Here is a 16,148-nt window from a genome sequence, read left to right as displayed (position 1 = left end):
CCGTTAAACTCTTAGCTCAGAACCACTCGGGCAGTACCTTCTTTCCTTAGGTTTATGCCTTCTCATTGGAAGAGGTTTCTGTGATATCTCAGGAATGTTACCTACTTTTTAAAGTGGTTTGTTTCTGTCTTTGTTTTTTGGATTTTTATGACTTCTAGTAGGTAAAGCCATGGAATAAGTCTATATATTCAATTGGAGACATGCATGTATTATGTTTAACTGCCTTTTTCCTAGGGAGTTCCGATTAGGCTTGAAGTTGGGCCACGTGATATGAAGAGCTGTCAGTTTGTTGCTGTCAGACGAGACACTGGAGAAAAGCTGACAGTTGCTGAAAATGAGGCTGAGACGAAACTTCACGCTATTTTGGAAGACATCCATGTTAACCTGTTCACCCGGTCAGTTCCTTAGAGTTGCTTGTGTCTCTCACCTTCACATTGTGCTCAGCCTTTGAGATGTATGCCAAGGAATCCTTGGTTGCCCCCATGGAAAGTACTCTCCCTCTGAACTCTCATGGTTCTTAATTGGCCTTCCTTTTTGTGTTTTTTAACTTGTATTATGAGTGTTTTTCTATATGCTTTCTGCTCCCTACTAAGTTTGCAGTGATGGACTGTCTGCCCCATGGAGTAATTTGGGTTAATTTTAGATCCAGGCTTTCATGATATATAAAATTTGAGGGACAAAGGCATTGATTCTCACCTGTTGGATACACATTAGCAGCACCTGGGAAGCTTTTCAAAATACTTGTGCCTGGGACTCTCCCCAAGGGATGTTAATGTAACTGGTCTAGAGTGGGCCTGGCACCTAGAGTATTAAACGCTTCCTAGGTGATTATGATGTGTTACCAAGGCTAAGAACCTCCTGATTGGGATTGGGGGTGAAAGGTGAGGGGAGGCCTCGGGGCTGCCCTGACCTCTGGAGAGGGGACTTTTAGAATCACAGATCTCAAGGCAGAGGCGCTACAAGATTGGTGGGTGGCATATGTGTGGCACCCTGTTTTCCTTCCTGCCCACCTGAAGCAGAGAGGAAGGCCCATGGCCACTGGGGATAGAGGCTCAGTTTCTAGGGGGAGAGTAGTGCCTGTATCTTACTGTTTATCTTCTAATACCTTGTGCCTGATTCATATTCATGTTCAGTAAATCTTGCATTTAAGGAGTGAACCAGTTTTAGCCTTGGCTTTGGTGCTTATTTATGTGATTTGAGGCAAGTGATTTTGCTTCTCTTGGCTTGCTTGTCCGAAAATGCGAATGAATGTATCTTTTGAAGGGTTACTTCACGGGTTTATTTGGCCTACAAATTCATAATTCACGTGAAGTTCATCTGAACGCAGAGCAGGTGATACTGTCAGAGACGAAAGATTAGAAAGCTGCCTGTCCTTGTTGCTGCCATTCGAACAGTGCTCTCAGTGCAGAGGTTCTTTTCCAGAGATTCTCCTCAGGATCACCTGGGAGCTTTGGGAATAGAAACTTACCTGAGCCTCGTACCTGGAGATTCTGACTCATTAGTTTTAAGATACCTTCAGGTCGGGCTTCCCTGGTGGCGCAGTGGTTAAGAATCCACCTGCCAATGCAGGGGGCACAGGTTCGAGCCCTGGTCCGGGAAGATCCCACATGCCGTGGAGAAACTAAGCTCCATGCGCCACAACTACTGAGCCTGCGCTCTAGAGCCCGTGAGCCACAACTACTGAAGCCCACGCACCTAGAGCCTGTGCTCCACAACAAGAGAAGCCACTGCAATGAGAAGTCCGTGTACCAGAATGAAGAGTAACCCCAGCTTGCTGCAACTAGGGAAAGCCTGCGCGCAACAATGAAGACACAATGCAGCCAAAAATAAATAAATAAATAAATTTATTTTTTAAAAAAGATACTTTCAGGTTATCTGTAATGTTGAAATGCTCTCTCTGTGATACACATGTACACCCTTGGTTGGAAAACCACTGCTTTAGTGACTAAAAAGCAGGGTTTTTTGTTGACATTTTTATTCAGTAAATTTATTAATGTAAGTTGCTAAAAGGTGCATTTTTTTCTCTCCTTGAGGCTTCAGCCTGGGAAGTGGCGAGTTCCTTCCTGTGCATCTCACTGGCTATAACTTAGTCACTTGGGCCCACCTCACTGCAAAAAAGTTGGAAGAAAAGGAAACAGATTTTGTGGACAGCTAGCAAGTTGCTGCCAGGGTCCATACAAGTCTAGCCCTGAGGTTCAGAAAAGAAAAATATGCCTTCTCTTCCTTGGTCACCACCTCATGTAATGTGTGACTCTGAGTGTGGAAGAGAATAATATTTATTCCCATTTCTGAAACCTGAGGTTCTTACAAAAGACTTACATAGTATGTGAAAATACCTCGAATAATGTATATTTACGTGTTTTTCCTTTCTTAAACATTTTCATGCCTTTGTATTTGATTCTAACAACAATTTGATATGGTAGTTAGATTTGAATATTTTTCCAATTTTGTAGAAGGGAAAACTAAGACCAGAGAGGTTTAAATAATAACCCAGACTCTTGTAGGTAATACGTGGTAATGCCAGGAATTAGAATGTTGATCAGTAGAGATGTAATGGCGATTACAAAAGTAATTGTTACCTGTGCATGCTTGGCAACTTCTCCATTCATTTAGTGTTCACGATTATGCAGTGATGAGCTAACTGAGATTTACTGAATGTCACTGCTAGAGACAGAGTTGAGGTTCATATTGAATTCTTCTCTCTTCCAGGTTGTTATTCTTTCATTAAATTATGCTATTAAAAAAAAAACTTTGTCATATTAGTAAGAAAAAAAATTTATTCTTTTCTAATTGTTTGATAGGGCTTCTGAAGACCTTAAGACTCATATGGTTGTGGCTAACACAATGGAGGACTTTCAGAAGGAACTTGATTCTGGGAAGGTAAGAGACTTCTGCAAAGTTTTGAATATAAACATATTTCAGTAAATGGTGTTTTAAGACTCACTGAATTTATGCATGATGTTAATCCCTTTTTCAAAGCCTGTCACACAAAAGGATTATATATTACTCAGCATTACATACTCTTGTTTTCCACTGTCTTTCCTGCAGCATTACAACATATCGTTTTCGGATAACACTGTAAACTGATTATGTAAAAGTTTTTTCTCATGCTCATTATACTGGCTGAACAAAATTCATTCTGTATGACCCCTAATATTTTTATTATTGAAAAATTTTGTTTTCTCAGTTTGATATAAGTTCCTAAAGTAAGCATTGTTCTAGTTTTAGAAGTGTAATGTGCAGATTCCTAAAATAAGGAAGGCCCGTTTTATTCTCTGAGCATATATACTTACCCAGATCTTAACTGATTGAACTTTCTGAATAATAAGTGAAACATATTACTTATTTCTAAGTCTGTTTCTGAGCATGAGTGTGTACTTCTGGATTCCTTAAAACCACACAGGTTTCCCTAATGGCTCTTTAAGATTTTATCAGCTTTGTGTGTTGTGTATATGCAGATGTTGCCAGCCGAAACTTAATTTTCATAAAGAAGAGGTCTTGATTTGCAAAGTTATTAATTCCTGGAATGAATCACTTATGAACTTTGGTGCACGTGTTTGATTATACAGCCAGTCCTGTGTCCCCAGGTTATAAATGAGAAAACCATGGACCAGAGTGTAAATAAATTACCCCAAGCCATACAGAAGCAGACCTGGTATTAGAATTTAGATTTCTCTTCTGATTCAGCTTAACACATTACCGACTGGGGAATTTTTGCAGAAACTAATGCCTGTGGCTGTAATATGTCTCTGGTCAAAAATGTGTTAATGTACGTTCCTCTGTATCTTTTTTTTTTTTTTTTAATTCATGCTGAGAATGTAAGACAAAATTTTGCTTGGCTATGTTCATTCCCTCCGAATATGTCTCTTATTGCATGAGCTGAGAAAATGTTAATCTCTCTGGCTCTCAGTTTACTAATCTGTGAAATGAGTACAAAATCCCCTTCAGATCATAACTCTTCAGTATTTAGCCTTCTGTTATTCTTGGTTTGTAATCTTCCACCTTTCTGGTGTCTGTAATTTGCTATGTGACTTCAAACTGTATACTTCTAATCTCTATTTCTTCTAGCCCTCTGCCTGGAGAATGGATAGCCATCTGATTCCGTGTATATTTTTTCTTTCACTCTAATTTATTTTTTATAATTTTTTGTTCCATTAATTATTGACTTTTAAAATTTCCTTTATTATAGAAACACGGTAGTCACTTTTGCAGTACAGTCTTAAAGACATTGCATAAGAGTTAATAAATCGATAGAGTGTCAGTTAATCCATTGCTGTCAAAGAAATGAATCTCAGCACATATTAGTGGAATCATATCTTTTATTCTAATATTAGATAAGCTACAGGAGAGATTTCAACATCTCTCCTGAACCAGAATATAGTATTTTAGTTGTGTGTCCAAAGATCGTGTAGAGGCCAAGCAGATTTTGTTTCTTGTATTCAGTAGTCAGTTTCATCCCTCATCTCACCTCACGGTTGGTCAGCTTAGGTATGTTGACTGACCATCAAGCAAGCTTTGAGGCTGTTGTTTATAAAGGTGGATTTACTGGGAGGGGAGAAGGAGGAAGGGATCTTCAGAACTTGAATATAGGTGAGAGTTTGATTTTCTACTCTTCCCTGTTGGTATAAATGAAAAAAAACATTTTTTTTTATGTCTGATTTATAGGACTTGATTTTAGCAGATTTTTCCAAGGGGATATGATCTTAATTGAATGAAAAATAAATGTCATTTATATGTAACATACTTATTACTGTTGACATTCATTATTAATCTATTGATCAATGATTATTGAATATTTCTCGTCATTACCATTTTCTGTTGCAGAGTTCAAGATATTATATATTATAAAAGATTGTGTCTTTTTAAAACATAGATGTAGAAATAATAAAAGATAAGAAGGTGAAAACCTTTCCATGGCTGAATAAATAGCCTAAAAATGCATGTTCTCCTTTCATATTAATGAATTATGTGCGTAGTAAAAAGAAATTTCAGGTCATATCATCTAAACTTCACTTTGAAGCTAATAACAGTTTTCATTGAATTTGTTCACATGCTGCACCATTTTAATTTTAAAAATTATTACTTTAGAAATACTTTCTCAAGGCTTAGTGATTTTTTTTTTGCTTGGAGAAAAGAAAATAAGACTACTTACTGTAAACTTTGTGGAAGTTATAAAAAAATACCTTTAAGTGTTGTGAGTTAACAAAAGTAAAATTTCTGAGAAGCCAAATTTATTATTCAAAAACATTCTTTGTAATTGTCTTAATATTTTTATCATTACATAATTAGAGACTGATTAAAGTTTTCCCCCTATTCTGTCTTTTGGAATGAATTGTAATTCTTCTAGGAATGTACAGTTTTTTCATGCTTTTTGTTTGCATAAGTGCTAATGATTTACCAAGTTTCAATACAGATAAATAACTTTGTGTTATTTCAGCTCTTATGTCTCTAGGTTTGTTTTTGCTTCAGTTTTCATTGAACAATTTCTATTTTTAAATTTTGTATTATTTATATATCCAATAATTATTAATTTTATATTATTTGCATATTTAATTAAAGTGTATATTTAAAATAATTATATAATTGTTAATATATAATTTAAGTATATATTTTAAAACCTATACTAAAATTTTTCAAAATACTTGTTATTACCATCCTTTCCACCTTCCCTTCACCCGTTCGTCCCACCCACCATACCTAGAAATTGACCACCTCTTTATTGTCTTAATGCACATCATCAAAATAACAGTTTATCAACTTTGGGAATTAGGCTAACACATTTTGCTTAATCAACACAAGAGATGTAGAAAACTAACCCTTCCTTGCCCTGCAATAACGTTCTCCTTTTGAACTACTCTTTTTTTTGTAATGTCCTCATCTCTATTTACTTTTACTTTACTTCTTAGAGAAGCCTTTTGAAAAATGTTTAACTAAATCCCAAGTGCAAGGAAGGGTTTCCAGAAGGGACTCAATTTGAGCATGGAAGGTGTGGCTGGGACTAGTTGATGGGAAGTTGGCAAAGAAGCTGGATGACCTTCTAGTTGCTTTTAAACTAGCATTTCTAACGTTTGGGAATTATCCATGTCTTTGATCTCTCTGCTACTAACAGGAATTTTTTATAGGACTAATGCATAATTATTATTGCAGACAAGCCTCATTTTGAAGTAGACATGCGATGAAAAATTTAAGATTCACAGCTGTGAGGAATCTTAATTCTTGTTTAGTCCAGTATCCACATTTTACAAAAGAAAGCTCAGGGCTAGAGATTTTCATATAGGCAGTGAATTTCAAAATTAGGATAAAATCCCAGGTCTCTTGATTCTGCCTATTCTTTTTTTTTTTTTTTTTAACATTTATTTATTTATTTGGTTGTGCTGGGTCTTCATTGTGGCAGCTGGGCTCATTAGTTGCAGTTCTCCAGAGCCTCAGTTGCGGCACAGAGGTTCCTTAGTTGTGGCATGTGAACTCTTAGTTGAGGCATGCACGTGGGATCTAGTTCCCTGACCAGGGATCGAACCCGCCCGGGCCCCCTGCATTGGGAGCGCAGAGTCTTAACCGCTGCACCACCAGGGAAGTCCCACTGCCTATTATTCTAAATGGTCTATGAAAGAAAATTTGAGAGGTTTTTGTTTCTGATACAAAATGATTTTTGACTTTTGTTTTTTTTTTGACTTTTGTTTTTTTTGTGGTACGCGGGCCTCTCACTGTTGTGGCCTCTCCCATTGCGGAGCACAGGCTCCGGACACGCAGGCTCAGCAGCCATGGCTCACGGGCCCAGCTGCTCTGCGGCATGTGGGATCTTCCCGGACCAGGGCACGAACTCGTGTCCCCTGCATCGTCAGGTGGACTCTCAACCATTGTGCCACCAGGGAAGCCCTTTTTTTGACTTTAAAATACCCTTGGACTTGAAAAATGATTCACTTACCTGTAACATGTTAAAAGCAGCACGGTTTTTTTTAATAAGTATGTGTAAAGTGAGGTTTACTTGATTGTTAATTGTTATTTTTTACGATACGCGGGCCTCTCACTGTTGTGGCCCTCTCCCGTTGCGGAGCACAGGCTCTGGATGCGCAGACTCAGCGGCCATGGCTCACGGGCCCAGCCGCTCCGCGGCATGTGGGATCCTCCCAGACCGGGGCACGAACCCGTGTTCCCTGCATCGGCAGGCGGACTCTCAACCACTGCGCCACCAGGGAAGCCCCTGTTAATTGTTATTTTAACAACAACTTAAAAATCAGTTTACTATTTGTCCTTTCTCCTCTATCCTCCTCGTAACCACGTGGCCAGGTAGAGCAGGCAGCAGTGCAAATTTGAAATGAAAAAGATTCAGAATTCACCCTTTGTTCCTTCTCTTCAGCGTTATGTTGCAGCCAGTTTATTTGGACATTTAAGTATATTGCAACGATTCTTTGTTACATACGGATGTTATATGATGTGTGGGTTTGGGATAGTGAAAGACATTCTTTGTTATCTTGAGTACCTCTGAGCAGAGTTGCTAGCAGGTTTGCAAAAGTACAATGGCCTGAAAAAGACTGGGAGACCTATCCTTTTTGCTTACAGGTTTAATAGAGAACTCAAATGTTCCTTTTACAGAATGTAAATACTGAACGTTTTTCCTTATTAGATTGCTCAGATTCCATTCTGTGGGGAAATTGACTGTGAAGATTGGATCAAAAAGACCACTGCCAGGTAAGATAATTTCATGTAACAGATAAAACCCGTGAGGTATTGCAGTGAATGGGAATATATGTATATATATAACTGATTCATTTTGTTGTGAAGCTGAAACTAACATACCATTGTAAAGCAATTATACTCCAATAAAGATGTTAAAAAAAAATTAAAAAAAAAAAAAAAAGAATAGAAATGTATGGCATAAAAGAACGGAATTCTTATTTGTTTTTAATTTCAGGGATCAAGATCTTGAACCTGGTGCCCCGTCGATGGGAGCTAAAAGCCTTTGCATCCCCTTCAGACCACTCTGTGAGCTGCAGCCTGGAGCCCAGTGCGTCTGCGGCAAGAACCCTGCCAAGTACTACACCTTGTTTGGTCGTAGTTACTAAGGGATAAGACAGAACCCCATCTCCAACCCTCCTCACTTTTTAAAAAATTGATACTATTATCTCCCCAGATATAGACAGTTTTATGATTTTTTTTTTAAATAAAGGATCTAAAAGGAGGTCACATGAGAAAAATATCTATTCTTATGCCTAAATAGTGGAAAAGAGACTTTTCTGTAAACAACCCCAGTAATAAATATCATGAACCAATACTGTTCCATGTATTCATTTGTTTCCGAAATACCTGAATTCTATGCTACAGGGAAATTCCTGTGAAGAGGTGAAGATGACTGCTCTGATCTCAGTATCCCTCATGTTTCAGACCTTGAACCACCAGTTTCCTGTTTCTTCTCTGTTGGAGTACTTCTTTTCCGTAACTCGTACTGAATTTAAAGTTGCCCTAAATCTTTCGGATTAAAAAGCAAAACACAACCACGAATGTAACAAAAGCAATTTCTGTTGAGCTTCTCTCTCCCTCTTGTGTCTCGTAGTTACTCTGGGGTCTTCAGAAACCCAGTCACGCTTTCTGAGAGAGTGGTCAGCCCTCCTCACCTCTCTGCTTCCTGTTCTGCGTCCTTCCTCACGCTGCTTCTGCCTCCACCGCACCACTGTTCTCACGGAGCTCATGCTGCCACTGCTGCCCAAAGCTAACTTCTTAGTTCCTCGTCTTGCCATAGCTCTGTGCTTCAGTTCTGCTGCTGTAACACGTTTCCCCTGTTTACTAAAATTACTCCCGAGACTTGCCCTCCCACCTGTCTGCCTCTTTTTCTCAGTCAGGTGTCTTCCACTGGCTTCCCTTCCTTGGCCTGCTTCTTAGAGCTCAGTGTCCATACTTGGCCCTCTTCTTCTGCTCCCTAATCAGCCTCATCTCACCCCATGGTTTCAAACTGCATTAATAGGATGATGACTCCAACATTTTTATCTCCCAGTCTGACCTCTAGACCTCTGTTCCAACTGCATACTGGATTTCCTTGAGTGTTCGTCAACATTTCAGGGCAGCCTGTCTCAACACCTCATTTCACTCTCGACTCGCAGACCTGTTCCTCCTGCAGTGCTTCCTGCCTGAAATATCAGTGTTACCAAAATGGACCCAGTAACCTAAACCAGAACCGCAGTCCTCCTAGGCAGCCCCTCCAGCAGCCCTACTCAGTTGGCTGTAAAACATAACGGCTATTACCTCTGATGTCTCTTGGGTCCACCCTTTCACAGATCTGGATTGCCTTCTTGCCTGTTTCCTCTTATGCTGATTACTATACTGGCCTCCAGTGTCATCTCCAGGCCAGATTCCACATTTCCACAGGCTTTTTTTTTTTTTCTGGTGTACAGTTTATTAAGATGTTTTTCTTCCCCTTAAAATCCCTTCGTGACTCACCATCAATCACTAACAGGATAAAATGTAAACCCTTTAGCCTATTCTGGTTCAGCCTGCCTTTCCAGTCTCCTTTTCAACCAATCCAGCAGAGTCCTTTGCAACCTAACCATTTGGGGTTTCCTAAAAACAACGTGCTATTTCTCACCTCTGGCCCTTTGCCTGAAATGCCTTTTATCCCTCATTTCTAGTCTACTTGGTATAGCTCCTTATTTCAGTGCCCTGCTCCAATATGCTTTCCCACTTGGTAGTGATAAATATACCAATAAAGGGCAAGGCTTCAAAAAGAGGACTTGAAATTCGAGCTGTATTTTGAAGGGTGAGTAGAATTTTAATAAATAGAAGAGGAAGAACATTCCAGGCAGAAGGAACAACATATGCAAAGCCTTTCAAAGTATCTGCTGTGTATGAGAACACAGCAGAACTGTCCTTCAGTTGATGAGAAATTGTCAAATGAAAGATTAAGTACAGCATGATTTCAAGATCAGTGTTTTGAGCATGTATATTCATATGCCTAGCTTAAATATCTGGGCCACACTTTTGTCCTCAGAATCAGTATTTCTTATTGATCTATGGCAGTTCAGGAAGCTTTATCTTGTTTTTCTGCCCTTAGTAGCTGTGTAACCTCCCTATTCAGTTGTAAAATGAAGATGAAGTCAAATATCTATTTCATAGTTACTCTACCTTATAAAGTACTCAGAACAATACCTAGCACGTTATAATAGCTAATGTTAGTTATGGCAGTGATGCAGGGTCACCTGGAAGTTGCTCCTTGTTTATAGCTCTAGTTAACCGTTACTACCTTAGTGCCTGGGGTGGGGGGTGGGGGTTGGTTTTTGTTTTTCTGCAAACTAACAAATGCTTTAAAGGATAAGGGTTTTTTTTAGCCAGTCCCTGACAAAAGCCTGAAAAGTAGATCAAGACTCATAACCACATTTTGTTCTGTAGCCCCTGGCCATTATGGAGGTGGCCATCTCTGACGCAAAGATAAATCCCCAGGCTATTTTTTGAAGCTTCAGATAAGTAGAGCTGATCACAGAAAAGCTTGACCTTTGCTCCTTTAAGGGAATCCACTATTTAAAGGAACTCTACAGTAAGTGGTTATGCTAAGGAAGGAGTCCTTCACCCCAAATCTACATGTGATAAATTGTCTATTTTCTTAAATTGAGGTTCAGCTAAAATATCAGAACTCTTTGAGACACCTTAAGTGTGGTGGTGCTTTTCAAGAGGGTGTATAAACCTGACTCCAAACAATATCCTTTAAGAAATAATCACCATTTTTACTTGCAGACCACAACCACTAACTAGATACCAGACTGACAGCCACAAAATTAATTGTGTGCCTAGCGTTTGTGGTTTGCAAAAAGAAAACAGACAAGTCAAGGTGTATTTACTACTGGCTCTGCTCACGGGGATTTCTGGTATAGATCACATGTTAGCAATCTCTAGTTTATCCATGACAGTGTGTTTAAAATAGTTCCCTGGTGGTGCAGTGGTTAAGAATCCGCCTGCCAATGCCGGGGACACGGGTTTGATCCCTGGTCCGGGAAGATTCCACATGCTGCGGAGCTACGGAGCCCACACGCTGCAACTACTGAAGCCCTCTGGCTCTAGGGCCCATGTGCCGCAACTACTGAGCCCACGAGCCACAACTACTGAGCCCACGTGCTGCAATTACTGAAGCCCGCGTGCCTAGAGCCCGTGCCCCACAACAAGAGAAGCCACCGCAATGAGTAGCCCGTGCACCGCAACAAAGAGTAGCTCCCGCTCCCCACGACTAGAGAAAGCCCGCGCACAGCAACGAAGACCCAACACAGACCAAAAAAAAAAAAAGTTCCTAATTATGCCAGTAAGTCACATGAAGCCTTTATGAGAATTGGACACTAACAGCAACTCATTTGGCTGCTACTGGAGAGGCTTTGAGTCTTCAGATCAACAGCAGTGGAACCCTCCGTAAGACAAGCAGAAACAAGACATTTGACTAGAAAGTGTGGATATATCACCCTACTTATATTTGATTTTAGTTATAAATATTGATATTAGTCATTTATCATATAACTATGGTGTTCAGTGGCTGTCTGGATCATCAAAAGTTTGGGGAGGCAACTACCCCTACCCTGTTATTTGCAAACATATCTTTGGCCCTTTGTCATTTTTACTACGTCTAGAAAATGCTAGCCATTTATTTCTTTAATAAATTGAGTGCTCACTCTGTACAACGTGCCAGAGCAGACAGTAGTGAGTTAAACCAAACATGCTTTTTCCCTTTCTTGGCTTTATCTCCTCAAAGTTGTTCTATTTTAGATGGAAAATCAGGCAATCAAGTGGACAGGGAGATGGAGCAATGGTAGGAGGCCGTTGCCTAGTGACACTGACACGTCATGAGATGATCCTTGCCAATAGTAGCACACTGAGAACTACCCTACACTTGAGATATTAACAGCCGGAAAATTAAACTACCCTATTCTGCCACACCATCAGACTTACAACAAATACAAACACATTTCTATGGCTCAGTAGGTTAAACCAGTTAAATCTAGTTAAACCAGTAGCTTTGTTCAACTTTACTGGAAGATTTAAGAGCTTGGAACATCAATAGTACTGAAATGATATAAACAGATCCTATTAAATAAGTCTCATGTAATAGGGGTATTTCAAATATATTTTAAGTATGTCACCAAAACCACATTTTGTGATTGAGAAATACCTGCTGAATGAGTGAGGAGCTTGGGGTTTAACAGGCTGGTGGCAATGTTCACATCAGGGTTACTTTATATGTGCTAAATAGGTAATCGGATATTTCCCTCATTCATTCATTTTCTCCACTCTCCTGGACAATTATTTCATAACTTCTTTCTCCTGGGATTTTCCATACTTGCCCCTTCTGACTTTTGGTTGATCATCTTGATTTCTATTTCACTAAGAGAAAATATCAACAGAACCCCCAGAACCCTCCACCACATCTACCCCCCTCATATGTCCATATATCCTCCTTCTCTGCTGTTTCAGACAAACCGTCTTCTTTTTTTAAAATTTATTTTATTGAAGTATATGATTTACAATGTTGTGTTAATTTCTGCTGTACAGCAAAGTGACTCAGTTATACTCTTACTCTTTTCCATAATGGTTTATCCCAGGATATTGAATATCGTTCACTGTGCTGTACAGTAGGACCTTGTTGTTTATCCATCCTATATATAATAGTTTGCTAATCCCAAACTCCCAATACTTCCCTTCCCCCTCCCCCTTGGCAACCACAAGTCTGTTCTCTATGTCTGTGAGTCTGTTTCATAGATATGTTCATTTGTGTCTTATTTTAGATTCCACATATAAGTGATATCATATGGTATTTATCTTTCTCTTTCTGACTTAGTATGGTAATCTCTAGGTCCATCCATGTTGCTGCAAATGGCATTATTTCATTCTTTTTTAAGGTTGAGTAATATTCCATTGTATATATGTACCACATCTTCTTTATCCATTCATCTGTTGATGGACATGTAGGTTGTTTCCATGTCTTGGCTATTGTGAATAGTGCTGCTATGAACATAGAGGTACAAGAATCTTTTTGAATTATGTTTTTGTCCCTCTGTAAGCCCAGGAGTGAGATTGCTGGATCATATGGTAGTTCTATTTTTAGTTTTTTAAGGACCCTCCCCTCCACACTGTTCCCCATAGGGCTGCACCAACTTACAATCCCACCAACAGTGTAGGAGCGTTCCCTTTTCTCCACACCCACTCGAGCATTCGTTATTTGTAGATTTTTTAATGATGGCCATTCTGACCGGTGTGAGGTGATATCACATTGTAGGGTTTTGTTTGTTTGTTTCTTGTGGTACGCGGGCCTCTCACTGTTGTGGCCTCTCCCGTTGCGGAGCACAGGCTCCGGACGCGCAGGCTCAGCGGCCATGGCTCACGGGCCCAGCCGCTCCGTGGCATGCGGGATCTTCCTGGACCGGGGCACGAACCCGTGTCCCCTGCATCAGCAGGCGGACTCTCAACCACTGCGCCACCAGGGAAGCCCCTCACATTGTAGTTTTGATTTGCATTTCTCTAATGATTAATGATGTTGAGCATTCTTTCATGTGTTTGTTGGCAATGTGTATATCTTCTTTGGAGAAATGTCTATTTAGATCTTCTGCCCATTTTTGGATTGGGTTGTTTGTTTTTTTGATATTGAGCTGCCTGAGCTGCTTGTAAATTTTGGAGATTAATCCTTCCTCCTCCTCTTTGAAACACATTCTTTCTTGGCCTTCAGAATACTGTACTCTCCTATTTTCCCTTTCATCCCTCTGGTCCTTCCCTCTTATCTATTTGTATCTTCTTTTTCTATTTTCTCTCATTTCTTTGGTTATCTCAGGCAGTCTTATGGCTTTTAAATCTGTATATTGTCAACTCTCAAGATCATGTATTCCCAGCCTATCTATCTCCTCTGAACTCCAGACTCCCTTGTTTAACTCCCTACTTAGCGCTTCAACTTGGATGTCTAATAGATACACCAAACAACGTCATTTTCACCTCTTGCTCCAACTCTGTTCCTACAGCTGTCACCTTTGTTTTACCTTCATCTCAGTTGCAATGGCATTCTTCTAGGCCAAAACCCTTAGTGTCACCTTGACTGTTCTCTTCGTCTCATACCTCACATCCAATTGCTCAGCCAATGCTGTTGACTCTAACTTCAAATACATCCTGGGTATATTCAGGGCCCTGGGATTGCTTTAATGCTCTGCTGTTGCTGTGTTGAAACTTTGAATAAGGAAAAAAATTTAATTTTGATAAAATAACATGAAGTTTATCATCTTAATCATTTTTAAGCATACACTTCAGTGTTGAGTATGTTTACACTGTTGGGCAACCCATCACCAGATCTTTTTCATCTTGTAAAATAAACTCAAAACCCTTTAAGGAACAACTCCCTCACGCCCTTCTCCACTCAGCCCCTGGCTACCATCATTCTACTTTCTGTTTCTATGAATCTGACTATGTTAAATAGCCCATATAATTGGTATCACACAACATGTCTTTTTGTGACTGCCTTATTTCACAGGGCATCATAATGTCCTCAGGGTTCTTCTACGTTGTAACGTGTGTCCAAGTTTCCTTCCTTTTTAAGATGGAATAATATTCCATTATATGTATAGATCACATTTTGTTTATCCTTTCTTCTGTCAATGGATACTTGGGTTTCTTCCGTCTCTTGGCTATTGAGAATAGTGCTGCTGTGAACATGGGTGTACAAATATCCCTTTGAGACTCTGCTTTCAATTCTTTGGAATATATGCCCAGAAGTGGGATTACTGGATCATATGACACTTCCATTTTCAATTTTTTGAGGAACTGCCGTACCTTCCATAGTGGCTGCGCCATTTAAAAACTCAGTCATTTTTGAACAAGGGATCCTGCACTGCCATTGTACTAGAACCATGAGTTATGTAGCTGGTTCTGCCCGGGTGTTCCCACTTCCTACCCGGTCTAAGTCACCCATATTTCCTTTAGATTATTGCCAACAGCCCCCTAACTGGTATCTCTGCCCCATGTAATCTCAACATGGGATCCAATTATTCTTTTAAAACATAAATTAGATCTTGTCATTCTTCTCCATAATCTCCCGTCTCAGGACCCCACATGATCTGCCCCCTCCCTCCATCACTTCCCTGACTTCATATTCTATTTCTCTCCCTCAGTCGCTCCTCCTCAACCGTGCTGAACTCTTTGGGTGGTCCTTTAATTTCCTATGCCCATTGCTTCCTCTGCCTAGAAAGATCTCCTTCAGATGTCTTCATGGCCCAGTTTCTTACCTCCTTTACTCAAAGAACATCTCAGTAAATTCTTCCCTGACCACTTTATTTAGAATTACAACCTCACCCCTTTGCCAACACTCTATCCCTCTTCTGTGCTTCATTTGTCACCATCATTTTTTATTACCAGCTGACATTCAGTATGTTTTATGATCTATTTTGTTCATTATCTGTGTCTTCCCCCATTAGAATGTAAGCTTCATGACGTCAGGGATTTTTCTCTGTTTTGGTCACTGTTGTCTCCCCAGAGACTAGAACTGTGTCTGACATGTAGGAACTCAGTATTTGTTGCATGAATGGATGAACGAGATAGTCTTAGTGCAATAATTTTTACAACCTGGTTGTATTAGAAGTCTCACTGTTAGAATATCAACTGAATTGGAGATTATTTATGAAATGCTAAAGAAATTATTAAGGCTGCATCTAAAGTATCAGGTTTTAGTCAAAGTCAGTGTGTTAGTCTAAGTTCTCCAGATAAATAGAACCAATTGGATGTGTATATAAATAGAGACTTATTAAAAGGAATTGGCTCACATGATTATGAAGGCTGAGAAGGTCCCAAGATCTACATGGTGAGCAGGAGACTCAGGAGAACCAATCACGGTGTAGTTCTAGCCCACAGGCTTGAGACATAGGAAGAGCTGATCTTTTGGTTTGAGCCTGAAGGTAAGAAAAAGCCAATGTCCCAGCTTGAAGGCAGTCAGTAGGAGGACTCCTCCCTTACTTGCAGGAGGGTCAGCTAGTTTGTTTTGTTCAAGCCTTCAACTGATTGGAGGAGGCCCACTGACATTAAGGATGACAATCTGTTTTACTCAGTCTACTGACTCAAATGTTAATCTCATCCAAAAACACCCTCACAGACACACTCACAATAATGTTTGACCAGGTGTCTGGGCACCTGGAAGCTCAGTGAATTTGACA

General features: G+C 39.9%; 1 protein-coding gene across 3 annotated transcripts in view; it reads left to right on the top strand.

Annotated features, from left to right (window-relative positions):
• EPRS1 (glutamyl-prolyl-tRNA synthetase 1) overlaps positions 1 to 8,270 on the top strand; it is a 68,400-nt gene extending 60,130 nt beyond the window's left edge. For 2 of the 3 annotated variants that reach the window (XM_027122218.1, XM_027122217.1), the window contains exons 29-32: positions 235 to 395; positions 2,802 to 2,880; positions 7,625 to 7,689; positions 7,913 to 8,270. In XM_027122218.1, the coding sequence (XP_026978019.1) occupies positions 235 to 395; positions 2,802 to 2,880; positions 7,625 to 7,689; positions 7,913 to 8,063 (456 nt within the window). In that variant the 3' untranslated portion in view covers positions 8,064 to 8,270. Of the gene's footprint in view, positions 1 to 234; positions 396 to 2,033; positions 2,119 to 2,801; positions 2,881 to 7,624; positions 7,690 to 7,912 lie in introns of those variants that run through there. The other variant, XM_027122219.1, reaches the window with a different exon arrangement.
• The last annotated feature ends 7,878 nt before the right edge of the window (positions 8,271 to 16,148 follow it).

The sequence above is a fragment of the Aethalodelphis obliquidens genome, unplaced genomic scaffold, assembly GCF_003676395.1.
Source record: "Aethalodelphis obliquidens isolate GAN/ISIS:26980383/991018 unplaced genomic scaffold, ASM367639v1 scaffold24, whole genome shotgun sequence".
NCBI classification, from domain to species: Eukaryota; Metazoa; Chordata; class Mammalia; order Artiodactyla; family Delphinidae; genus Aethalodelphis; species Aethalodelphis obliquidens.
This window is presented reverse-complemented; position numbering and strand designations above follow the sequence as displayed.